At 44.4% G+C, this 26,834-nt stretch overlaps 2 protein-coding genes and 3 long non-coding RNA genes across 7 annotated transcripts; 3 read left to right on the forward strand and 2 right to left on the reverse strand.

The window, feature by feature from the left end:
• The first annotated feature begins 1,580 nt into the window (after positions 1 to 1,580).
• LOC123474488 lies at positions 1,581 to 3,692 on the forward strand. Its single transcript, XM_045176701.1, is given in 10 exon segments — positions 1,581 to 1,735; positions 1,823 to 1,884; positions 1,887 to 2,046; positions 2,113 to 2,247; positions 2,310 to 2,505; positions 2,573 to 2,788; positions 2,865 to 2,996; positions 3,059 to 3,287; positions 3,355 to 3,557; positions 3,624 to 3,692. Coding segments are annotated over 10 exon segments (1,557 nt in total).
• Positions 3,693 to 5,267: 1,575 nt separating this feature from the next.
• Positions 5,268 to 10,838, forward strand: LOC123474140. Of its 3 annotated transcripts, none has more exons than XR_006648789.1 (6): positions 5,268 to 5,514; positions 5,570 to 6,008; positions 6,070 to 6,189; positions 6,252 to 6,326; positions 7,692 to 7,770; positions 10,746 to 10,838. It is a non-coding gene; the product is annotated as an uncharacterized LOC123474140 (long non-coding RNA). The 3 variants fall into 3 exon arrangements; XR_006648788.1 differs by lacking the exons at positions 7,692 to 7,770; positions 10,746 to 10,838 and adding an exon at positions 7,243 to 7,377 and having other exon boundaries at positions 5,273 to 5,378; positions 5,463 to 5,514; XR_006648787.1 differs by lacking the exons at positions 7,692 to 7,770; positions 10,746 to 10,838 and adding an exon at positions 7,243 to 7,377 and having other exon boundaries at positions 5,270 to 5,514.
• Positions 10,839 to 11,742: 904 nt separating this feature from the next.
• Positions 11,743 to 15,967, reverse strand: LOC116933684. Its single transcript, XR_006648916.1, has 4 exons — positions 15,804 to 15,967; positions 15,625 to 15,732; positions 15,491 to 15,567; positions 11,743 to 11,936 (listed from the first exon to the last, which is right to left on the reverse strand). It is a non-coding gene; the product is annotated as an uncharacterized LOC116933684 (long non-coding RNA).
• A 1,077-nt stretch (positions 15,968 to 17,044) lies between these two features.
• Positions 17,045 to 17,313, reverse strand: LOC116926139. Its single transcript, XR_004395870.2, has 2 exons — positions 17,172 to 17,313; positions 17,045 to 17,094 (listed from the first exon to the last, which is right to left on the reverse strand). It is a non-coding gene; the product is annotated as an uncharacterized LOC116926139 (long non-coding RNA).
• A 1,885-nt stretch (positions 17,314 to 19,198) lies between these two features.
• On the forward strand, positions 19,199 to 24,070 carry LOC123474489. The gene is made up of 2 exons (XM_045176702.1): positions 19,199 to 20,175; positions 20,335 to 24,070. Exons 1-2 carry the CDS (start codon positions 19,199 to 19,201, stop codon positions 24,068 to 24,070), a joined length of 4,713 nt encoding a protein of 1,570 aa, XP_045032637.1.
• Positions 24,071 to 26,834: the final 2,764 nt, after the last annotated feature.

The following is a 26,834-nucleotide window of genomic DNA, read 5'->3' on the forward strand; positions in this document are numbered from 1 at the left end:
GGTGGCTTTTTATATGTTAGTCATCATCCCGTGGGGGACATACGGAACAATGTTAAGGTATAGGCGGACAAAATCGGGCGGTATCGGGCGAATTTGGACGTCACGAAGAGGTATAGGCGGACAAATTCAAGCGATATCGGGCGAATTTGGACGATTGTTAAAAATAGGCCGGGCAGTTTCGGGCCGTTTCGGGCAATTCCCAACAGACAAAAATATATCTATTTTTAGCTACGGCAGGTTAAGGCCGTTTTGGGCGGCTTTTGACAAATCATAAAAGTTTCTATTTATAACGGGCGTGCTGAGACTTGTTCTCTCCGCTTGTTATATTTTCTAGAAAGTCTACTAACTAGGTCAACATGTGGGGTATTAAGTTAAGGAGAGTTTAAGAAATAAGGTCTTAGTTTAATTAAGCAAAAATAAAAGGGGCAAGAAGGGGCTTCGCTTGGCGTTTCGTTACACAAGCAAGTATTCAATCAAGTGTTTCTTAATTCAAATTGTAAACAGCTTTTCGGTAAACCACCGCCCACAATTATTGGCAGAAAATGATGCAGAATGTCCAGATGATGCTAGGGATTCTTCTTACGCACTGGATAACAGCTGATTCACAACTGAAAAATCATACGAATGATATTATTCATATCCTTAATGAAGAAAGGAAAGTACTGTACAGTTACGCAGCTCCATATTTGCTTGATTATCCATATCCAGGAGTGGAAAAGTATACGCACTACGAAATGGCTCGCTTAGGGATGCTGCCATTAGTGAATGTAAAACCATTCATTCCTAAACTGGGCCCAGTCATCAACGACGTCACCTCTTTCAAATACCCCATCACCGTTTCTTCGTGTAGAGGGAACCCAACTAGTCGCAGTGTATTCATGTCATTTCGGCAACAGAAAATGTTCTGAATAGGAAAAAAATCCGTAAAACATGGAAAAACCACGTCACCATTGTTGTTGGAAAAAGTTTGCTGAGCATGGCTCGTTTTGTCTTTGTTTTAGGGATGACAAACGACAGTTTGTTGCAGAGCAAAATTCGAGGGGAAAGCATGCTTCATGGTATCATTTGTTGATTTGTGTGGTTTAATTGCAGAAATGTATGGAATGAATACACACCTACCAATATTGAATAATACTGCCATCAATTAGGATTACGTTTCATAAATGGGGATTGTGATGGAATTTTTCCGCCGTCTGTTCTTTGCTAGAGTCTTTCACCTTGACCGGTTCTGAACCTTCCGGCTGCCGACCCTTTTGCTACTGATATTCGGAAGAGAAGTCGGATTCCATCAAACCGACCCAGATTTTTCTCATTCTTCTGCTCTTAATGTCTTTGGTCACCCTCTAGGTCGGAAGGTATCTTAATCATAAACAATCGGCACCTCTTGATGATTGGGAAAAGGAGGTACTCGTCCGTGGGGACTTGTTTAGTGTTCCGACTGTGGACTCCCTTGTAACTAAGAAAACTGTTACTCCTCCATATAAAAGCCAGGAAAGAAGTATATTAAGTCATTCCTGGTCGACTGTCTGTCTCCCACTGTCACATTCAATTTGCTCTCGTAGATTTTAACTTCATTATAGATGGTGGAAAATGTTTCTGATGGCGAAGTTGAGGACAATATAGGTGATGCTGGACGAGTTCGAGAAATCGTCAATGTTACCGAGATTCAAGGAGAAAAGAAAAACGGAAAGCTCTACAAGACCGAGCAGAATTTATACCATCGTGCAAAAACATCGTATGTTTGAAACATTTTCAATATCATTTATTTGTTTTTACGTTATTGCTATCTAGTCTTTAAGCTTTTATTTTTTTTTTATTTTAGGAGAAACTCTGTATCATTTAGATGTCGACGCTACACATCAGATAATTGCCAGGCCCGTCTTACTTAAAGAATGGTCTTTATCGCACCTGTGGTCTTGAACATTGTCATCCAAGTGAAGAAGAAGAGATAGCGCGAATCGAGTTTGTAAATGAGTGTGGCAGACGTGTTATTCAGCAACGGGCACCTGGAGGCCTCAAGCGCATATTTGAGCAACTTCGGCACGAGTAGGAATTCATTTGATAATGATATATTTTTCTCTTATAATTTGATTTCTTCTTTGTTTGAATCAGGCGACCCGAAATTATTATCGGATTTGACGCTGCGATTGAAAAAAGAATGCAGCGTGCTCAACAAGATAATAAGCCACCTGTACCGAGGACATTTGACGAGGCAGAGGCTTTGCTAGTAGAGCTACCGCAATACCGGTAATAAATGATTATAAAACAAATGAAAATATTAATAAAAATAGTAGATTTCTCGTTTACAGGAAAACACTAGACGGTTCAGCTGAATTTTTTAGGAGCCGTGTCTCCACGGCTACCGGAACGGCATTTATCTTCATTTCAATGGCTCTATTGGGATCCCTCAACCAGTCAAAACAACTGCAAGGGGACGGAACATTTAAAACGGTCCCTCATTTATTTTACCAATTGTTCACGCTCCACCTGAAGGCGTACAAAAAGGTCAGTTATTGAATTCATTAATTTGGTGTACCATTTTTTAATTTTATTTTTATTACGTCTTGTCTAGCCATTTCCAGTGGCTTATGTTCTAATGAGCGAAAAGACGCTACCCCTGTATAATCTAGTGATGGGAGTAATAATTGGAGCCACGCTTGAAGTGAACATCGACCAAGGCTTTGTTTGTGAACGCATTATTTCTGATTTTGAAGAAGCAATTCTTGTTGCCCTTCAAACATCATTCCCTGCCGCAGAAACGCGTGGTTGCTGGTTCCACTACGGCCAAGTATGATCATTTAAATTTAATGTAGTAAACTACAGAATAACTATATAACGTTATGCTATTTTTTTTTGTCATTTAGGCTATTTATAAGAGAGCATGCAGAGAGGGGTTAGCCGTCGCTTATAGGTCAAGACCGGTTGTTAAACGAATCATCCAGATGACGATCGCCCTTGCGTTGCTTCCTGCCAATCAAATTTACATCGGATTCGTTGTATTAAAACACATTTCTTGGTTTTGCCGTATTGCAAAATGTTAATGTTTTTTTTTTCCTAGGCAATTCAACGTGAAAATAGTATTGCTTTGCCACTGGAGTTGCCGGAAACGCAGGAAGCAGTGCAGCGGTTTTATCAATATTGGGCGGGATATTGGCTGGCAATACAAACCCCAGCTCGGTTTAGCGTTTGTGGCCAAACAAATCGAACCAACAATGACGTGGAGTCATGGAACCGTTGGTTCAATGCCCGCTGTCATGGACATCGACAAAATTTCTGGGATTTCATTTGTAAAACTACATCATATAAACTATATTTCTTTTGCAAATTTAATATAATATTTAATTGTTTTTTTAGTTCGTCTTCAAGAGTGCGAAGAAACCGCACGCCTCGACTTTATAGCTTTAGGTCAAGCTGAAAACATTCGTCGGGAGGCATTGTCGCAACGGGCTGCGCGAAAGGAACGTCTTATCATCCAACGGGAGAGAGACTTGGAAGACGGTCTCATAGACGTCTATGAATTCCTCCACCAATCGATGTCCTCTTTTGAACCTGCTGAGGTATATTTAATTATTATACTGTTATGAAAGTGTAAATATATTAAATAATTTTTGTCGGAAAATTAGGAAATCAGGATTTTCAAAGAGAATTGCCTGGTAATCCAGTGCGAAGGAACCAATGGCGAGTTCATTTGAACGGCCCAGTTGTCATACCACGAGCTGGGCCTCACAACGCTTGGCAAAGGGCTGACCAACCACGGCGAAACCCTGCTCCACCCCTTGATGAACAAGCTTTGGTGGTCGCTCGACCTGTTGGCCGCCCTCGCCGTATCCTGCTCCGTTAGTAGAAGGGGTTGCCGCTATTCCTCGACCTGTTGGCCGCCCTCGCCGGAATCCTGCTCCGGTTGCAGAAGGTGTTGCTGCTATACCCCGACCTGTTGGCCGCCCTCGTCGGAATCCTGCTCCGGTAGCAGAAGGTATTGCCGCTATAGCCCGAACCGTTGCCAGGCCTCGCCAAAATCCTGCTCCTGAAGCGGTTGTCGACGTCGTACAACAACTCGACCAGCGTCATCAAAATCATGTGCCACTTAATGAAGGGCAAGTTGTAGCTGCCGGAGCTGTTGCTATACCTGGTGGAGACATAAATGATGAAGGTGAGGCTGCTCCGGCTAATGTGCGCTGTAGCGTATGTTTGTTTAATGTCGTGAATCGAATATTCTTGCCGTGTGCCCACACATTCTGTCACGAATGCACTGATCGATTTGAACGTAACTTTCCTTGTCCGCAATGCCGTACGCCTTTCCAAACTGCGATCGTTTTTTTTCTTCCATAACTGTTTAAAATTCTTCCTTTACATTTGATACTGCATAAGTAATTCTGATATGATAAGACTGCCAAGTGAACACAGACAATTCTAACATATGTTTTTCGTACCCCTGCATTACAAAGAAAACTAAGCCTTTCGATGTTCTGTAATTATTCCATAGATTTCTGCAATTTAACCACACAAATCACCAAATAAGGTAACTTAACATAATTTGTACTTGCCCGGCTGGTGTAGAGGCCTTGTATAAAAAACAAAAGGGAAGCTGCCAGGCTGCCCACCAGAAAACAGAAGACGTTCCAGCATGGCATGATGAGCGATAAGCAAAGGACATCTTCAAATTGGTGCTTCCATAACTTGAATATGAGCCATGGCATTCTGTATCAATTAGGAAACATAAACAATTTGTAGATAACGCAGCAAGAAGTTAATCTTACCCCTTCACCTTCAAGCACTTCAATTGAACCTGTGTCACCCCTTGCTGTGTATGACACATTAATCGAGCTGTGCTCAATCTGTTCGACACTGCCTACAAATGTAAGTAAACAGGAATTCAGGTTAAAAGAAAGGCTACATGCTCAGTCTTCAGAGATGCAGAGACATTTGATACCGTGTGTGCTTCTGTGTCATCAATCTTTAGTGTTTCGTCAACTGCATCCAATATATCCTTAATAGGCCTATTAACTTTTCTGTTTGTGGTCCCTCCTAGAAACTAAGAGAAATAAATAATTTCAAATGTTCTGAAAACATTAAAAAAAAAAAATTAAAATAGACTATGGAAATGCAACTAGAGATTAGCAATAGTTTTGTTGCATGCCTTCAGAGGATATATTCAAGTTTCAAGTTTCAAGTTTTAGGCACCCGGCTGCTTCTGCAGCCAGTTTTGGAGTCTCTTTAGACTCCTTTTGCGCCGTTAGGTGTCACTGATATATTTCCGGGAGTTTTCATGTGCGTTTTGTTTGGTCACAGTCGCGTTTCCTCAGCGTTTCTGTTTACAGTTGGCTGAGAATATTAGTTTCTCCAAGGAATTTCACAAGTGCTTTTTGTATAACATATTGGTTGGTAATGGGAATAGATGAGTTAATGCCGAGTACAGTAGGTAGAGAGAAATCAGTATTCAATTTTTGCATTATTTGTTTCAGTTTGTCTCTTTCAGGTTGGAAGTTTGGGCAGTGGATAATGATGTGTTCAGAAGTAAGAGGGATGTGGCATGTTCGGCATTGGGAGTCTATTGTGTCGTCTATTTTAGACATGATAGGTGACAACTTGTTATGCCCACTGCGAAGTCTATGGAGTTTACGGTTGATTGGAGTTGAAAATATCAGATGCCAGGGGAGGGAACCCATTTCTGTACGCAGCATAGCATTTATCCTGTTTGAAGAGCTTTGTATAGAGGTGAGATTGGTAAGTGTGGCTTTGTTGATGTTTTTTATTAATTTCTTGTAGGATTTCTTCTACTGAGTTGTTGTTGTTCTCATTTACAAGGGAGGATGTGTGCCCAAGTTTGGCTAGGGAGTCAGCCCTTTCATTTCCTGCAATACCTACGTGGCTTGGGATCCACAGTTTAATTATTTGTTTCTTAGAGCTTCTTATATCTTCTTGTTTTTGCAGGATCTTGTTAATTAGAACACTTTTGGTGGATTTTGAACCTGTAGTCAATTGGAGGGCAGATAGAGAGTCACATACTAGTACGTTGTCTTGTGCTTCATACTCTTTGATAATATCTAATGTTCTTTCTATTGCACATAGCTCCGTCGTTGTAGAGCTGCGAGCTTCGGTCAGTTTCCAGGATTCTGCCAGATGACGTTTTGGGCACCATACACTATATCCGGCTACATCTTGTATATGGTCATGGGAACCGTCAGTGAAGTATACCATGCTGTACTTGGGCATGTTAACTAGAAATTTGTCAAAGAGTGCTCTTGTTTTAGGAGGGTTCAAGATGGCTTCCTTCTTGCTGATGGCCAGTTTTTGGAATGGAAAGTGCTTGATTTCCCATGGCGGAGGTAAGTGTCCTATTTGGTGTGCCTCTATTCTTCCCCTATCATTAAGGCATTCGTTAAGGTAGTCGTTGATTAGGATCAGGCTCGGTGTGGATCGAATTTTCCAACTTGTTCGATGGTGTAGCAAGTTATTTAGTAAAGATTGAACTGGGTTATTGTGGTTGTTTGTTGTAGCTCTTACTAAATATCTTGTTGCAAGGTATTTACGTCTGTCTAGGAGTGGTTCTATCCCGAGTTCCAGCTGTAATTGTATGATGGGGGTGGAGCGGAAGGCTTGCAGGATAAGGCGTAGAAATTTATTTTGCGTGGTTTCCAGTTTTTTTTAAAGGGAGTTCGTCGCAGAAATTAAAACTGGTGAGGCATAATCAAAGACGCTTCTGGCTAAGGCTTTGTATAGGTTAATAAGCGTAGTGATGTCCGGTGGCGATCTTTGCTTGCTTAAGCATCTTAGCACCAGTCCTTTCTTTTCTACCTTGGAGCACACATAGTCCACTTGGGCGTCCCATCTTAGTTTGGAATCGAAGATCACTCCTAGGTATTTGAATCCGTTTGTCATGTTGATTATCTGGCTATTTAAAACGAGTTTTGGATTTTTTGGAGGATGTCTCTGCCTTGAGAAGACAACTAACGCACATTTGGGGACGGCGAATTTCAGTCTCCACTTCGTGGCCCACTTTCCTATTGCGTTCAGGTGGGGTTGAAGGATCTGGAGTGCAGTTTGATTGTTCTGGGCTCTGCATAGGGTAGCTACGTCGTCTGCGAAGATGATGTTAGTGTTCAGTTTTCTTGATGGGAAATCGTGCATCATCACTAGGAAGAGAATGGGACTCAGGACTGATCCTTGGGGCACTCCTACGTTTTGTTTTGCGGTGTCAGATTTACCTCCATCAATTGTTACTTTCATCTTTCTTTTTTCCAGGAAATGTTTTATCCATAGAAGGAGTTTGCCCCGAATACTAAGCTGGGAAAGTTTGAAAAGCAATCCGAGGTGCCACGTCGAGTCGTACGCTCCAGCAATGTCCAGAAAGACAGTATAAGTATTAATATCTTTGTTGAAACCTTGTTTAATGAGAGCCTCCAGGGTCAGGATCTGGTCTAGGGTTGAACGGCCTTGGCGGAATCCTGCTTGATTGCTTGGTAGAAGTTTATTAGTTTCAAGGTGCCATGCCAGTCGTTTACTGATTATTTTCTCTATCAGCTTGCTAACGCAGGAAGTTAAGGCTATAGGTCTGTATGCTTCCGGGGCCGAAGGTACTTTTCCTGGTTTGGGAATAGGGATAATGGTGGAAATTTTCCATTGTCTAGGTATGTATGACGTGTTGTAGGATAGGTTTAAAAGATGAAGGAATAATTGTTTGTTTTGTCTAGGTTCCTTAGCATAGTGTTGTGGACTAGGTCGTCTCCCATGGTGGTATTCTTCAGCTGGTTTATGGCTTCCTGTATTTCGGTAAGTGTTATCGGTTGATTGTAACTTTCTATCCAGCAATCCTGTGAGGCTTTCCTGATTTCTCTTTCCATCTGTTTAACGTGGGTTTTTGAGTTGTTGTCAGAGGGTGTTGGTGTTCGTTGATATTTTCTGAAAACTTCTGCTAGGATTTGTGCTTTTTGATGCGGTTGGGTGATTTCCGTTCCGTCTGGTAGGATAAAATGGTTGCACTGGGGAGATTTCACAAGGTAAATTGGACATTTTCTTTACGAAATTCCATGTAGCCTTGGGATTTTTATTCATATTTATGGAGGCGAGGAACTTATCCCATACATTTCTTTTCGAGGTCAGAATAGTTTTCTTTTTTTCCGCGATTGCTCTGTTGAGGTCTGATTTATTTTCAGGCGTGGGCCATTTGGTCCAAGTTCTCCATGCTTTGCGGCATAATGCAACTCTTTTTGAGCACTCTAAATTCCACCATGGTCTTTGGGGGTACTTTGTCTGACTTCTATTTGATTTCAGGCGGAAAGTTTCTTTACTTGCTTGTGTGATAGCAGTGTAGAAGATTTTGAATGCCTCTTTTGGGTTGGCTATTGTCAGGATATGCTCTCTACGGAGGTAATCAGATATCTTCCTGTTCCATTCCGGCCATTTGTCATCTACCAGAGTCCATCTGGGTTGGGTTTTTTCTTTGTTGATGCGGTCTGTAGAGTTCAATTCAGTGAGGATTGGGAAGTGGTCACTGCTTAAGAAGGGTCCGACCATGGAATTAGCATGATAGGCGAGGCTTGGACGGGTTATTAGGAGGTCTAGCGTGTTGCACCTGCGTGTACAGTACCCACACAAAGTTTGGAAACACGACGAGTGTTTCCGCGCTTTTAACACGGCGGCCTACGGGCCGAAGTGTCTGCCTTTTTACGCGATAACTCACGTTTGAGTTATCGCAAAGCAAATCCAAAAAAATCCTCTTGTTGAAGAAAGAATGTCCTTTGACCATGATTTTTTTTTAATTTTTGTGAATAGAAGTCTAGCCCCAAAGTCATAGGTATAAAGTTTGGAAACATCGAAGCGCTCGCCATATGTTTCCATGCTAAAGTGTATGTTACTGAAAAAATTATTAAAAATTCCAATATATCAATTTTTACTTGAAACTTTTACAAACGGTAGACGACATAGTCATCTACATTTTGACAAAGTTTCAATTTTGTTTAATGAAAGGCTGATTTTTTCCGATTTTTTAATAAACAATGCCGATTAATCTTTCGTGGCGAGGGGACGAAATCCTAGCCCGGGGGAAGAATGGAAGGGAAAAGCAAAAGGGGAAAAAAGGGGGAACAGAAGTTCCGACGACGGAAGCTATTGGAGCTGGCGATTCATTTCTGTGGCTTTGTTTTTTTGGGGGAAGGGTAACCAAATCAAATTTAAATATTTTTCAGCCCAAAATTGATCGGCATTGTTTATTTAAAAAATCGGCAAAAATCAGCCTTTCATAAAAAAAATTGAAACTTTGTCAAAATGTAGACGACTATGTCGTCTACCGTTTGTAAAAGTTTCAAGTAAAAATTCATATATTGGAATTTTTAATAATTTTTTCAGTAACATACACTTTAGCATGGAAACATATGGCGAGCGCGCCGATGTTTCCAAACTTTATACCTATGACTTTGGGGCTAAACTTCTATTCACAAAAATTTCAAAAAAATCATGGTGAAAGGAAATTCTTTCATCAACAAGAGGATTTTTTTGGATTTGCTTTGCGATAACTCAAACGTGAGTTATCGCGTAAAAAGGCAGACACTTCGGCCCGTAAGCCGCCGTGTTAAAAGCGCGGAAACACTCGTCGTGTTTCCAAACTTTGTGTGGGTACTGTACTTGGATTCATTCTAGTAGTTAGGCCTCTCGGAGTGATTAAGATTAGTTGATCTGCACCTGTTAGGAATTGTCCAATTTCCCTGCCCACCGTATTGAACGTGTTGTCTTTGGTCCATCTTGGGGAATGTCCATTAAAATCTCCACCGATAATGCATTCATTTTTCCTGTTTGACAGATAGGATAAGAGACTAGAGATGGTAGAGTTTCCATTTGGACAATAAATTGAAAATATTTCAATTTTCCTTGAGGCCAAGATGGTCAGGGTAACCCCAATTGCTTCACAGTTTGAGAGGGTTGGTATAGCGATCGGGGTAGTTTGCCAGTCCTTACGTATCAGTAAGGCTACACCTCCTCCTCTTCCTGATGGGCGATTACAGAAGTGCATCTTAAAATTTGGGAAGGTTGGTACGAAGTTATCCTTTTACCACGTTTCGGATAAGAGGATGACATCAGGTTTTATGTGATAGAGGTATGCTTGAAAGTCGTTTTTTTAAATCTTTATTAAGGCCCCTTGCATTGAATTGTAAAATTTTAAACTTCTTATTCATTATTTTCAATTGTTCGTTGGTTTATCCATGTTCCTGATAGTATTCCGTCTACATCCATGTCGATTTCAGGGGAAGAGGGCAGGTATGATCGTCCTGGAGTTGTTACTTCTGGTTCATACTGTTTGCTGGTGGTTGTTTTACCCATCAATTTAGGAATTTTGCTTGAGGGTGCACGTCTATTCGTTGCTATGTTGCTTAGCAGCATGGCAAATTTTTGGTCTAGCTGGTTGAGTAATTTGTTCGAGCCCTCTTGAATAGAATTTTCTAAGGAAGCTATTTTTTCCTCAATTTTGACCAGTTTGGCTATGTTCAACTCAATTTTCGTTAGTGCTTCTTCTGTAGACTTTTGTTTGTTTTCTAGTGTTTCGATCCTTGATTTGAGTGTTTCTATTTCTTGGGTTGATTCAATTTTCTGCTTACTGGGTTGTGAATTTCTGGGGTGTTCAGCTTGATGGATCTCTGGGTCGAAAGTCCAGTCCTGGTAAGTATTTTGGTTCAGCCTTGCTTCAGCTTCATTAAACGAAATTTTCATCTTGATAGCCATCCTGATAATGTCTTGTTTCTTCTTGTATTCAGGGCAATCCTTATCAGTGGAGCTATGGTCTCTACTATGACAATTTATACAGAACTCATGATGGTTGCAGTCTTCGTTCTGTAGATGACCTTTGTAACAGTTTGGGCATACTGTTTCTTGTCTACATGTTTTCTGGGAGTGACCAAGTCTGCAGCATTTTTTGCATTATAATGGTTTTAGTATATAAGGTTTAATTGGGTAGCTCCAATCAGCAATCAGGAGACTTCGGGGGATAATGGTCGTCGGGAAGGTGAGTATAACTGTGATGCTGTTTCCTGCTTTCGGTGGGATACCTGTGTAGTTTGTGACTCCTACTTCCTCCATGAGGGTGTCTAGTTCGTTGCTTCCATGCAATTCGATTGGAACCCCATGTATTACACCTTTATTGAGCCATTCTGCTTCTATGTTGGTAATAGTCACTTTGTACTCTAGTACCTGGGAGGTAGCCAATATTTGGAGTTTTAGGGCCGTAGTTTTGGGGTGAAGGATAAGAGCTGTGCCGGCTTGATTCGGTTGCATCTTATGCAGTTGTCCAAAGAGACGGGTGACTTCTTGGGTGAGTTTCACCTTTTGGGCATATGATAAATCACACAACGATAAATTTGGATCACTCAATTTCAACGACACACAATTCTCGACTTCTAATGAATGTAATTCAGTGTAGCCTGATTGGTTATCTGGCGATTGTGATGTCAAACCTTGTAATTCCCTTTCTGCTTCAAAATTGGTGGATGCAGCAGTATCTTCGTAACTTCCCTCAGAATCTAGTGAAGCCAATGATTCATCTTTGCTAAGTGTATTATGATCTCTAAAAGACCACTGTTCGGTGCCCTGGCTTGTTTGTTGCGTTCGGAAAATTGGTCCGTCATTGTTATCATGGCTGGATTCTATAAAATAACAATTTACAATAAATAGAACGAAAATACATTTACGTGAACGATAAAATATTACCAGCTCAAATCGAACAGTCCTGGAAAGTGTTATCTGCATTAGCTGACGTCCTTGAGGCCTTCGGTGGTCTTATGTTTTGATTCGGTGGTACTGGAGTTTTATGTAAATTTGGGGGCTCAGACTCGCTAAAAGTAGCATCCACATAGTCGTCCAAAACTTTAGCTACACGCTTTCTTGTACCAACTCGACGAAGATTGGTGGTCGAAACCTTCTTCAAATTAGGCTTAGCAGGCATGTTTCCACTAAAATAACGAAAAAAAAAACAAATAACAATGAATCAGTTATATATTGTGAATGTTTACAAGTTTTCTATGGGGAAAACAGCGAATTCATCAGTAGCGATTATTAGCATCAAATACATTTTACATTCACACTGTTCAGCAGGCCAAAAATCGAAATCAAGGGACATCTTACATTTATATATGCCCAGCATAGTTGAATCAAATGGTGCTGGAAAAAAATTAGAAAATTCAGCAAATTTTCTACCAATAAGATGTGGAATTCCAGTGAGCATAACAAAGTTTACTACTTTTACGACATTTTTATCAGATATCATGACACAGTTATACCACAGTCAGTAGTCAGTTCGAAATTTGGTAGGTTTAAGAGACCGAATTGGGGAGTTGTTAAATTCATACCAGGTAACAATATGCCCCCTTTAATTGGAAGTTTTAGTAATGGGCAAGTTCTTTCAACAGTTTCAGGCATAGAAATACGGGACACTTGTATTTCATACAATCGCCTAACAATTTGTTGCAATGGTCTCTCACTTTTGCGCAACAAGCGTTTAATTATGCCGAGAAAGTTTTCAAAAGCGTACGCCGAAAACGAATATATGGGCCCAAAACGCATAACGTCATCACTAAGGTGAATAAGATAGTGGATATTATATGAGACGAAAGCATTGCCATATAATATACTTGAGTTCATAACAAAAAATTTTAAAAGATCTTTGGCGTACGCGTTGTGAGTGTAACACAATCTTTTGGACGTCAAAATCTTAACGGCAACATGAAGAGATAATAGATTTGCATAACTTTCAGCTGAGAGTCTGTTTCGAAATACGACGGGGGCCGTGTACCCAATTGCCTGTGCCCATTCTGTAGCCTTCATTTTAGAACTAAACTTTCTTGCTCTACGGGCAAAATCACGGGGAGTAAATTTAGATAAAGCTTCCATATTTTCATTTACTCTACGAACACTAATTGGGCTGATTTTGTAATCACTGTCTTCCATAAAAAGCATTATTAGTTTTTTGCAGCTCCTTCATGTACTAAATGCATAGGGTCTACGGGAAAATCATTGACCATATCAACAAGTTCTAATTCTTCTATGATCGAATAGTAGTTATGATGTGCTGGGTCATCGCGCTGTCTAAAAGACTCGTTGTCTCTTCTTGGAGCTGCAACACAAAGGAAAATGACACGGCCCTTTTGACGGAACAGTCTCCTAAGTTCACTCGGCTTAAGCGCAGTAAATCCAACAATTTTGCATTTAGAACAGCTGTTCTTCCCAGAGTGATATTTTACCCCAGAAACAAAAGCTCTGGCAGGAGAATCGCAGACAAAAATAATACCTCTAACACTGAACAAGTGTTCACAATTGAAAAATCCATGTTCTAAAACATCTTTAATATCGTTCACGAGTGCCCTCAAAAATGTATTTGGACCTCCTGTAGGTTTTTTTAGACAAAAGTAAATTCCCATGATGAAAGGATATTTTTCTAAGCCGTCAATCCCACGGATAATTCTCAAAATTACCCACAACTGTTTTGAGGTTGTCACTTACAGTGCTGCCCTCACGGGCAGGATTGTAGGTGGCAAGGGCCTTCGTTTTGTGTTTATGCTGGAAGTGGCCCTTGCCCCCTTTTGTTCAGTGTTTTTTTAGTATAGTGTACCGTAACGGTCGTGAACGAGGATCTCTCGTTTACCTCCCCGTAATCCAGTCTAAATTCTAAGTTCCCAATTTTCTCTCTCTCTCTTTGTTCTCCCCTTTTTTCAACAAAGAATAAAGCCGTGCGTTTTCCCTCAAGTCATATTTTTCATCTTCATTATTTTTCATCCTCCATCCCACATATTTTCTGTTGCGACGTTCCACTGCACGTGAGCGTACGTAACAGAGGTGCTTTTACTAAATATGGGGAGCCCGTCAACGTTAACTATGATTTCAATTTCAATCGCATTGCGGTTTCTTGGAAGAATTTTTTTATCAATTGCAACTTTCAGACCATTCAATAAATCAAAGTGATAATATTCACCCGGATGCATTGGGATTAAAGAAACGTTTCTTTTTGTTTTTAGCAATGAGTGGGCATCAACAGGGAGATCGGAATGGCACGGATGGGATTTTAAAACAGATAATAGTTTGTTAATATGTACAGTATCCTGCACAAAAATCCGAACACCGATTTAATTTTTTAAAGCCACCTATTGGCGGGGTAAAGGGTTTTTTGTTTGTTTTTCTTTAAGAGGGAGGGTAGACGGGGTGACGGACACATAAGGCAGGGTTGGGTAAGTCTAGAATTTTTTTTTATGCCTTAAGCTATTACGCTTTAAGGCAAGTAACAGGTCGGGACATTTTGCAACCCCCAGGGTGATGTGTTTTTTTTAAACGACAGTTGGAAATGTTGGATTTAGGCTCTGTAATATTCTTTACCCAAAATAAATTACACAGCTGCCTGTGCACAATTTTGTCGATACTGATGGCATATGTGTAGAGCCTCTAATTGCGACGGCGGAATTCAGTGTTTGATTCCCGATAAAGAATTGCAATATATTAGGTATCTTTATAATATTCTTCATTCGCATATGCTGGGAATATTATTTTTCTTAGAACGAAGTAAATTATTATTTTTTTAAGTTATTTAATAAACAAAAAAAAAGCACATATAGCTCAATGAAAATTTGTTTTATATATGAACGAGAATTCCTCGTAAGATAACCACAATAATTTATCACCTCAACTGGAATCGCACAACGATCTCCAGCATCCCATTCAGAAACGCTACACCTACGCCATTGACAACGACGTAAACATATACAGGCAGCTGGAAGATAAGCTAAATTGTTTCGGTAAGCAACATTACCAAGCCCAAGCCCTAAATTTCCAACTGTCGTTTAAAAAAACACACCACCCTGGGGGTTGCAAAAATGTCCTGACCTGTAACTTGCCTTAAAGCATAATACCTTAAGGCATTTTTTTAAAAATGTCTAGACTTACCCAACCCTGTCCTGTCGTGTCCATCACCCTTAACCCTCCCCCTTAAAAAAAACAAAAAACCCGCTACGCCGCCAATAGGTGGCTTAAAAAAATTAAATCTGTGTTCGGATTTTTGTGCAGGATACTGTACATGGGGGACCCCACAACTAACAGCCCATGACGCTAATTGATCTTTAAACGAGTGTGGAGGTTGTTCTTCAATTTCAATAGCTACCAATGAATCATCAATGTAATCAAAATCCTCATTCAATTCAGGATCACTCTCGCTCAAAGTTAAACCACGGTCGCTCAAAGTTAAATCACGGTTGTTAACATCATTAAGAGAAAAGTCTACATAATTAGGGTCGTCTACATTATCGCCATCAACATCATGAAATGATTCACAGTCTACGAAAGGTAAATTATTTAAAACGAGTCCATGCTCCTCAGGTTCACAAATACTGTTGATGTCACGTTCAACTTCAAACTGAGACAAATTAGCAAGCTCCACGTTTTGATTTGCCTCCCGACGCATTGTCCTTAAGTTAGCCTGAGATGTGCTGCTAGCAGTATTAACCCTTTTCATTATCAAATTTACCTTGAATAAATTGATGTTGACGTATGACGTTGACGACCAAGTTTTTTCTGTAACTATGATGCTGCAAGCCTGCAACACTGATAACAAAAAAAATTAATACAAATTTTGACTGTAATTCTTTTAAACTAATTTACTTCTAACTTAGAGCATCAATGCACTGACAAAACAAGAGTTCAGAGTGAGTAGAGTGTGGATAATTAAGTAGACTGTACAGTTACGGCCACGAGATTCAAATTTCAATCCTGATGATAGAATAGTTTTGTAATGCCACGAGGAATTTTCACTACTTAAATTGATTTTTTAGATAAATTACCAAGGCAAGAATATCAGGTAATTCCATTCCAGAATGCAGCAATAGTTGACGAAATCCACGAGAAGATGTAATCCACTTTTCAGTTGAAGAAGACGATATCCAGAAGGCGAACTCGCCAAAGAACGAAATAAAATGACTGCCAATTTGATAGCGGCTAAGGTTGAAAAAAGAGTGATTGATTTTTTACGTATTGCCAGCACATCAAACGATTTCAGTTAGCACAACACGATGCTGCATATACAGCTGGATTACAGATGGCAAAGTGATGTGGTGGATGCTATTTGTAGAGAAATAAATGAGAGCGCTCACGTGCGAGGTTTGCAGAGTTGAAACTAGCTCACCGAAACGTGAGCTTAGCTCAAGCTTTCCGCTCACGGCCTAAAAGTGAGCGGAGCTCAAGCTCGCACAAAAGAAGTTGAGCTTCGCTCAAGCTCACGTTCGCTCAAGCTCATTTCCAAGTTCTTTTTATTAATAGATTACCTTTGACATTTGACAATCAAAACGGTGTATTTTTTTCAGATTTGCTTTCATGAGAAAGCGGTCAATGATCAATGGACACAATGGTCTAACATTGAATGAGAATGACAAATCTCAAATGGATAGACCGAGAAAAGGAATTAATAAAATACGCCAAGTTCGAATCATTGATCATTTTTTATGAGTCTTCGATGGAGAACTCTTCCATTTCCTAGATGACACACCGTTTTGTTTCATGAAGACGAGATTATCGAAGTTGGAATCAGACAAATTACTTCGTTTCGGTACAAAGACGAGTCCTGCTGCACTAAAAAGTCGTTCGCATGCAGCGGAGGATGGTAACGCGCTGTTGAATTCCCTGAATATTCAAATTATGTTTAATTTCTTGCTACTGGAACTGGAACTGGAAGAATTTAGTTGGCAGCTCAATAGTCCCTTTGATCCATGGATGTCCTGCATATTCTCACTGAACTCATTGCTGAAATTGAGAAAAAATGTTAAAAATCAGTCGATCATCAGGCTCAGTGATCAGGCCACTCAGTAATAAACACAAAAGTAAAAGACTCAAAGTCAGTCAGTAGGGCAATAGCCTAAATCCTAATATCAATAAATTTGTCTAATTTTCTTTACCTTTCATCGCTGCCAGAATCATTATTCTCTACATTTACAGTTTCACAATCAACTTGATCATCACCACCTACAGCACCCACATGACTTTGACTTTGTAAACTTGTAGAAGCTGTTCGCTTTTTTGACGCCATTTCTCATTAGTCTCTACTCTCTAAAGAGTTTAAGACTTTCAGTTTCAGATTTCCTGGTTTTAATTTGAACAAAAATTATTGTGAATTAAGCAATTAACTACAGAAAACCGATATTTAAGACACAACTCACAAGTTTATGTTTTTATTTGTTCAGTTCAATCACTAAGCTGTAACTGTAAGCATAAGCAACTAGTATAGGCTAGGGTATTAGCAAGTAGTACAGACAGCTTTCCACCTCCAAACGTGGAGACTTGTCTCATTTCGGCAACCACTTTCAATTTTGGCCGCTAGATGCGCCAAAAGCGTGAGCTTCCGCGCATGAGGCAAAAGCTCAAGCTCAAGCTCACACTTTTTCAAAAAGAGCGAAGCTCAAGCTCAAAGCTCACAAAATGAGTGAGCTTTTGAGCTAAAGCTCAAGCTCTCGTGAAGCTCGTTTCAACTCTGGAGGTTTGTCACTAGTACTATTCGAACTGGAGATGGCGACTAACTGAGAAGCTCCACCCTTCGTAGCCGATTCCCTACCCCTCGAGTGGCGTTGCCAGATCGGAACTAGTTGGACATTCACAAGTCTTAATTAATTTTTGCCAATAAATAAAAATTAATCAGTATAGATATGAACATTTCATTTAGATAAAAATTGGTCGGAACTCTATAAAGTGATAAATAAAGACCTGATCTAAAAATTACAGCTCATTCTTGCCTATAGTACTCTCACTGCTAGAGTAAAGGCAGTGATGACAGCACAGACGTCACTTGTTAATGGCCAGCATTTCTAAGTTTGTTATCAGGTTTCTTAACGGGCGCCAACAAATTTTCTTCAATTTATCACGGTAAATAGACGAAATCTGTACACAAAGAAATAACATTAACTGAAATCTAACTCTTGGTGCTGTAAGAGCTTTGAATGATCTTCTCCGGCGATTTGCTCAGGTCGTTGGCACCAGATCGAACGCCTCCGCTGCTGTTGGCTTTATGGATAGGCGGAGGTGACGTGACTGGGCCACCCGCCAGGGCCTTCTTGTAGGGACTCAACTGCGTCTTCATGGGGTTGACCGATTGGCGGTTGTTGCCGCTGTTGGGCGAGACGATCTTGACGGGCGGAGCCGATTGCGGAGGCGGAGTCGGAACGGTGAAGCTCTTGAGCGGATGACCGAGTTGAGTGTTGCGTTTGGCATCGGCGCCGGCCATGAGAGCCGACGACGGAGGTACCATAGACGGCGGTTGGCCCAATGCAGCCATGCACAAATAAGATAAACAATTAAGAAATAATTCAAATAAACGAAACCAAAACAAAAAAGAAATTCGCAAATCAAGCGAAAATTTATAAATACTGATAAAATCTTACCATACAAAAGGCATCCTGAAAACATCATAAATAGAACAGTGTAAATTTTACGAATGATGCCGTATACGCAAATCCGATAACCTTCCTGAGGACAACATTGGGAGGTCTAATAAAAGCTTGGGAGGCCAAGAGCCTATTGGCAGGGTCCCAAGAGGAAGCTGTGCTGTGTGGGGTAAAATTTGTATTACAGGTATTACAATCTTTACAGGATTTGTTTCCGTTTACAGATTGTTTACCTTATTTATATAGGTGCCTAATTCTTAATTGTCATTGATCAATTAAAACCACTTAATTAATGTGTTGATGTAATTTCAATGTTGAATTTCCGTTCACGATTTGTATTTTAGTTTTCATTGTAAAATTTGTATTACAGGTATTGTAGCGCCAATGTACTTTGTCGCTTAGCACCGGATGCTAGGAGATGCAAATGTGCGATGTCAATGGACTTTGCCACTCTGGCCGGAGGTCAGAGGACTCAAAAGCCCGTCTATGACTGGCCAGAGGGGCAGTACAATGTAGTGATTCAGTCTACTTGTTGGTGCTGTCAGTGCTGTCTCTGTGTAATGCTGTATGTGTGGGTCGTGTAAGCTGTCTATGACTGAATACATCCCTTAAACCCAGTGAATCTGTTACATGGTGGAGATGCTACTGCGTTGTTCACTGATCAGGTACACGTTTTAACTCAGGTAGGCGTTCGCTGTGAGGGGTCTCTGGAAATCGAACTCGGCAATTTATTGCCGGGCACGAGACCACAGCAACGGTCTGGGAGAGCGTGTATTTGGGAAGTGGGATCGCAGCGGATCCTCGTGTGAATGTCACACGGGAGAGGTGTGATAATAGACGCTGGGGAAAGGAGCCGTAGACGAGCAGCTGAAGAGGCCGCCAAGGAGATTCAGACCTATTACTCGGGTTTGAGGGCGGCAACACCTCTAGCACGATCTTCAACAGGATTGCAGGCAGCAAGCGCTGCTTCAGCTCGGTCAAAGGGCCGTTCGAGAGGCCCTCCTGGAGAAGTGAGTGACCTCACTTTGGGACAGAAAGGTACGTGGTTGTCCAGGGAAGTTTCCCTACCGCGGGAGGTTCCAGATCCGTCACAATTCCAGTCTGATTCCGAGCCACGGGGCGAGGAATTCGAGGACGCACAGAGCTGCCAGGATTCTGGGAATCCGGAAGCAGGGGGTGCTGTGACGGAAGGGACATACGAGTCCGTAGCTGCACGTAAGCAGCACGAGGGGGCTCGTGAGGTAGGGAACGAAGGAAGGGTTAACGCACGTACCGGGGCGGGTAACGAGAAGCGGCAGGAACTGCGGGTCGTCGATCGTGATCAGGGATCACGCACGCGTCAGGCGGAGTTCGACGACCGCGAGTCGCTTATCCCGCAGGTGTCAGTCTCCAGTGTCCAGGAAAGGATCGACGAGCAGCGGGGGAAGTCGTACGACCCAAATTCGCTCGGAACGCAGGGGTCGGTGACTGGAAACCGAGAGGTGTGGCAGGGGTCGGCGTGGGCGGAAGGCGCTGCCGACAGGAAACGCATAGTTAGCGTGGAAGCCGATACCTCCGGGGTCATCAACAGATCGTCGGGTAGCGACAGCGGACAGCCGTTGGAAGCGAGGAACGACGAGCAGCGAGGGGTGGGCTTGGATAGAAGAAGCCTGCGCGAAGGCCTACGGCCTAGAGCGTTTAGTACTCCACAGGAAGCGGCAACGGTGAGACAGGGACGCGGTGGATTCAGCGTAGGAGGATCGCCAAGCCGACAGTCTCTGGAAGATCCTGAACTCGAGTGGGACCCGTTTTTGGAAGAGGAGGAAGACATGGCGGAACGCCCAATGTTCCACTACAAGGAGCCGGAAAAGTTCCGGGGCACGCCAAAGGAAAACGCAATGGAGTGGATAGACCGGTTCGAAAGGATTGGTCGCCATAATCGTTGGTCGAATAACGATCTTGCAAGGGCTATTGATGTTTCGCTCGAGGGTGCTGCCTACAAATGGATTGTAGGCCTTGAGGCGAGAAACGCACGCCCAGAGCACTGGGAGGACCGGGAGGTCCAAGTAGCCGGAACTGAGGACGAGCCAGCACACTACAGAGAGGTGCGTGGGCTCAAGACGCTTTTCCTGAAGCAGTTCGTGGCGGTAAACCTGAAGCGGCAGACGGAAAGGAAGCTGCGCATGCGGGTCCAAAGGAAGGAGGAAGACATCACGGAATACTACCATGATGTTATGGATATGTGTCGCATGGTTCAGCCAGACATGGCCGAAGAGGTGCGCATAGACCACCTTTTCAGGGGATTGAGCCCGGCTCTCTACGAGAGGCTTTACGTGTTGGGCATTAAATCGTGTGAAGAATTCCTGGAGGAGGCGAGACTTCACGCAGATGCCGTAAAAACAGCCTATGAGAGGGGGTACGAGGATGCGCGTAGAGAGCGCGAGAAGCCGGCAGTCGGGGCGGTAGGCCTTGACAAGGTGCAAGACCTACAGCGCCAGATTCAAGAACTGAGGGACGAGCTAGCCCGGGCAGGAGATCCTTCGAGGAGCCAGAAAGCCAGAAAGAAAAATCTGTTTCGCTGTTATAATTGCGATGAAGAAGGACACATTGCAAGAAGCTGCCAAAAAGAAAAGAAGGAGAGGGCGATGAAACCCAAGAAGCCCGAGGGGGAGGAGCCTAAGGCGGCCTGCGCGGTGATTGGCGGAGACCAGACTATGGGAATGACAAATGGTGATCGTCAGCCGACCGAAGAAATTTGGATTGGTGGACGACCAGTCGATGCCTTGGTGGACACGGGAGCAATAATTTCAGTTATTTCACCATCATTGGCGAGTAAATTGAAGCTGAAAATAGTCCCGTGGGAAGGACCTATGGTCGTGACGGCTGATGGACAACCGATGAACCCGAGAGGAAAGGTTTCCTTAACGGTCACGAATAAAAACGCGTCCGTGGAGGGTGAAGCCTTGGTCCTAAAGACGTTTGGACCAGAATTTATCATGGGAAGAAATCTACTGAAGCTGTTTCGAGAGCTAAAAATTTGTTTTAGCGACCCGCCAATAGTGGAACTCGGTGCCATCCACATGGAAGCGAGCAGCGGGAATGAAACAGTGAGGAAAGTGACAGCGATGGTGCGGGTGACGGTGCCGAAAAGAAGTGCGGTGCCAGTGAAAGTGTCAATCCCTGAGACGGGAGGAAATGACACGATTATGTTACTCAGACCGTCAAAGAAACTGCTGCAGAATAGTGGACTGTCGGCGGGTCATGCGCTGATCGACTGCTCGAAGACGAATGCAGTGGTTCACGTGATGAATGTCGATCATACGGATCACGTCATCGTGGAGGGAACATCCATCGGTCACCTAGTGCCCATTGACCAGACCAGTAATCTCTCTCTGGAAGTTGGTGAAGGGAGGGATGCAGCTGGAGAAGTGAGGGGATGGCCGGGAAAATCACGGGAGCCAGTGGCATTCGATCATTGTGTGGCGTCGACCTTAGCGGCGCAAGATCGAAACGACCTAATTGAGCTGCTGATAGAGTTCCAAGATGTGTTTGCCGACAGCGGTGATTGTTTGGGCCAGTGCACTGTGCTTGAACATGCAATCCCAACGGGAGGAGCGGCACCGATTAAACAACTGCCAAGGAGACGTGCATGGAGGGAGCGGGAATTGATTAAGGATGAGGTCGACAAGATGCTTAAGCAGGGGGTTATAGAGCCTGCTCAAAGTCCGTGGTCATCGCCCATCGTTCTGGTGAAGAAAAAGGACGGGAAGTGGCGATTCTGCATTGACTACAGGCGGCTGAATGAAGTGACAACGAAAGATGTGTACCCACTCCCGCGCATTGACGATGCACTGTCCAAATTGGAGGGAGCGGCTCTGTTTAGTGTTGTAGACCTTCAGAGCGGGTACTGGCAGGTGCCAGTCGCGGAAGCTGATAAGCCGAAGACAGCTTTCGTTACACCGGATGGCCTGTACCAGTTCCGAGTAATGCCGTTTGGGCTTTGCTCAGCTCCGAGCACATTCCAACGACTAATGGATATGGTGTTGGCAGGATTGAAGTGGACTGATTGCCTGGTCTACATGGATGACGTGGTCATCTTTGGAAAGGATGCTAAAGAGCATTTGGAGAGACTAGGAAAAGTCTTATCATGCTTCCGAAAGGCCAATTTAAAGCTGAAGATGGAAAAATGTGGCTTCGGGAACGAGCGTGTGCGGATGCTGGGTCATGTGGTAAGCAAGGCCGGAATCGAGCCTGATCCGGAGCACTGTAAGGCTATAGAAATGTTCCCGGGGCCAAACCTTAATGCCAATGAAAAGGCAAAGAGGAAGGGGGTGAAGAGCTTTGTAGGCCTTTGCTCATTTTACCGCAAGTTTGTTCCGAACTTCGCCCAGGTGGCGTACCCGCTTACGGTAATGGAAGGTAAAGGGGTTTTTCGTTGGGGAGAGCCGGAACGGAACGGGTTTTCCGAGCTGAAGGCTGCGCTGGTGAAAGCAGCACAGCTTGCTCATCCGGATTATTCAAAGAACTTCGAAGTGCATCCTGATGCCTGTGATTACGGCATAGGGGCGGCGCTGATGCAAGAAAGAAACGGGCACCCCATGCCAATTTGTTTCGTCAGCAGAGTGTTGAACAAATCGGAGAGAAATTACACAATAACGGAAAAAGAGTGCCTTGCCATTGTATGGGCTGTAAAGAAGTTTCGGCCATACATTTGGGGTACAAAAATTGTGATAAAAACCGATCATCATGCCTTATGTTGGCTGATGACCAAGCAGGAGCTAAGTGGCCGGCTTGAGAGATGGAGTCTGTCGTTGCAAGAGTACGACATTTCCATCCACTACAAGAAAGGAAGCTTGCACGATGACGCAGATGCCCTATCGCGTTACCCAATACAAGAAAGGGGTGAGGAGGAGCAGGCGGTGGCCATCCCAGTCGCTACTATAGGGTTGGATACACGGTCTTGGGCGGATGGTCAAGACCGGGTGAAGCAGTGGCGATGGATCAAGCAAGTAATGATCAAGAATGACTCCACCCAATACGGAAACTTCATGCTCAAGGAGGGCTTGCTGTACCTGAGAACAATCAGGTTCGGGCAGGAGTTTGATCGGCTTTGTGTGCCACCGGAACGTCGTAAGGAGGCATTGTCGTGGGTTCATGATGAACCCACGGCTGGGCACCTGGGGCAAACAAAGACTCTGGAGAGAGCTAGGCATAGATTTTATTGGCCTAAAATGGACAGGGCGGTTACCCGTTATGTCCAAAGCTGCAAGAGTTGCCAGACCCGGAAGCCGGATCAAGGGAAGAAGAAGGGGCTGATGGAGATAACGCAAGTTGGGGGACCCTTCGAGCGTATCGGCATTGATGTCCTGGGCCCTTTCCCGCGATCGCGAAACGGAAACACAAACATCGTTGTCGCGGTGGACTACCTTACGAAATGGGTAGAAGCCAGGGCCTTGCCGGATGCCACGGCCCGACAAATCGCAAAATTCTTTGTCGAGGACGTAGTGGTACGACATGGATTTCCACGGGAATTGACCTCGGACCAAGGGAAGTGTTTTACGGCTGAAGTCACCCGGGAAGTGTTGGCCCTGTTGCGACTGTCACATCGCATGACAGTGCCTTACCATCAACAAGCGAACGGCCTGGTTGAAGACAAAGACAGAACAATTAAGCGCTGTACGTGGATGAAGCAGCAATGTTAGGATGTATGCACGAAGACTGGGATGAATTTTCCTGGGATTTGTGACTTTTGCCTACAACACCGCGCGACAGGAGAGTACCAACCACACACCTTTCATGATGGTGTATGGAAGGGAAGCGGTGATTCCAGCGGATCTGCTGGCGGCGACGGGGCCAAGCCAGACGAAGCTCGTCGGTGCAGAAGACCTAATGAAGGCGATTATGGAGCTTAGAGAAGACGTAAAGGACCGGCTGGCCATGGTACAGCAACGTCAAAAGACGCAGTACGATGCCAGAGTCAGTGCAGCACCAGTGTACGAACCCGGAGACCTGGTGTTAATCTTTCGCCCGCAGCGGAAGAAGGGGCTCGCGGAAAAGTTACTGCATCAATACGTGGGGCCCTACAAAGTGATCAGGCAGGTCACGGAGCTCAACTACGAGCTTCGGAAACCAAGTGGAAAAAGAACTCTTGTGGTGCATGTTTCGCAAATGAAGAAGTTCGTTGTGGAATCGGACGAGGAGTCCGATAGCGACGAGGAAGATAAGAGGCTAGAGCATGCCGACACCGACTTGGATGTTGAACTTGCCGACACCAACTCGGGTGTCGCGCGTGCCGACACTGGCTCGGAAGAAGCACGCGCCGAAACTGAAGAGGGTATAGCGTGTGCCGAAACCGACATGGGTGAGACGCCTGAAGTCGACACTGGGGTGCCATTCGACGCCAGCACTGCTGCGACAGCTGTGGAGCCGCCAGCCAGGAGAGAAAAGGGGGGAAGGAGGCGCCGGCCATTGGAGCCGATAGCCGAAATGGACGAAGGTCTACAAGACGGAAAAGAGTCCGCGGCCCCAGCAGCAAGGGAATCACCAGAGGGTCGTCCGACCAGGAAGAAGCGGGCACCCGGTTGGATGAAGAACATGCTGCTCTTCACTTTGGTCTGTGTCGTAGGCCAAATGGTTCAAGCAGATGAAATGAAGGGGAAATACGTCGCGACCGAAGGAGCGGTTTTTCATCCCGAAGGTACTTTGGCCCTGGGGGACTCGGAATGGGTAGTCATCTATGATGTGCCCACTAAGCGAGCGGAACAAGTAATTAAACTTGTCATCGTTTGGATAGACGATATGGTGCGGGCGTTTGACAGAGCACTCACGGGGAATTTCCCTATGGAAGTCACTCCGTTTTTGGAAGGTCCAGCACGTGACTTAGCGGAAATCAAGGCAAGAGCGGAGCGCCGGAGGCAGGAATTTCGGGAGTTGGAACGAGCTCTGAAAGGTGATGGAACCAGGCAGAAGCGCGGGCTGTTTGACGGAGGGGGCCAGCTGCTTAACTGGCTCTTCGGGACCGCTACGACAAAGGACCTGGAATCAGTGCACTCGAGGCTCGAGTCATTTGACAAGAAGGGTCTTGAGGTGGTGCACCTTCTCCAGGAACAGGCCACCCTGTTAAACGTGACCATGCGGCACTTGGCGGAGCATGAGTCCGAAATCGGTGCTCTCATGGCGGCGGCGGGTCAGATGCGGAGAGAGCAGGCGCAGCTGAGAAAAGTCTTCAATGACAGCTGGACCCACCTTGCCAGAGAATTACTTTTCCTGCAGAAGGTAACGAGGTCTGTGGAAAAGGCAAATAGGGCACTGGATTGGACGGCTGACGTTTTGCACGGCTGGCAAACCGGCTTAGCAGATGCAGCTATAGGGGAGACTGTCACCACTCCTTTGTCCTCCAAATGTATTGGCTAAGGCGCTGAATTCGGTTCGACAGGCCTTGCCCCAAGGCTGAGGACTGACACCAGCATTGCAAGGAGGAAATGGCTGGAGAGCATACCAGGAGGCCAGGGTGGAGGCGGCGCTGGTGAACGGAAACGTTCGTTTGTTCATTCATCTGCCGGAATTTGAGTTTAATTATGCCTTGCAGATTTACAGTGTGTTTCCTATGCCGGTAGCCACCAGCAAAGGGGAGTCGGTATCCCACTCGTACGCGGGATTGGCTCCATACCTGGGGGTATCGCCAGATCGGCAGCTGTTCGTTGAGTTCAACGTGGACGAAGTCCGGAAATGCGCTCCATACATGGGCAGTGTGTGCCTATTCTTGAAACCGATTGACCGAAAAGGAAGGATGAAGAGCTGCGCGGCGGCTGTCTTTCTGCAGGAGCAGGAAGGAATCCAGAGGAACTGTCGCCTAGACAGTAAGAAGTGGACCGGCATTGACTTGTTCTACATTGGAGGAAGGAAGTGGGGTTACGCTGGTAAAGACAACGTAACCATAGTGCTCCAGTGCCCTGGGAAAAGGATCGGCGGAATCGGTCTACCGCAAGTGCTGCCAGCAGCGGGAGTCATAAAAATCCCACGGTTGTGTTCGGCAACCTCGGACGAATGGGTTCTGCAAGCGAGCTTCCGACAGATGATGCCAGTGAATGTGACGAGCGTCATCGACGAGGAAGCTGCAGGGATGCTGAGTGGTCTATTGGCACCGGTGGTCGAGCAATCGCAACCAGTGGCAAAGAGCCCCATTATGGAGGAAGCACCAGCCGCCCTAAGAACGCCTACGCGTATAGACCTAGCGGGGACGAGTTCACACCTGAAAGCGGTCGAACGCCTACAACGGCGATGGGAAGAAGAGGAGAATGCCAAGCGTTATCCGTTTGAATGGTTGGTCGGATGCTTGTTACCGTTGCCAATTGTGGTGTACCTGTGGATCGAGTATCGGAGGCTGAGTAATCACGTGGACACCCTACTGTTGACTCGTCTTGTGGAGGTGCGGGAGCCCGGAGAAGAGGATCAAGGCCAGCCCGG

Source organism: Daphnia magna, linkage group LG7 (genome assembly GCF_020631705.1).
Source record: "Daphnia magna isolate NIES linkage group LG7, ASM2063170v1.1, whole genome shotgun sequence".
NCBI classification, from domain to species: Eukaryota; Metazoa; Arthropoda; class Branchiopoda; order Diplostraca; family Daphniidae; genus Daphnia; species Daphnia magna.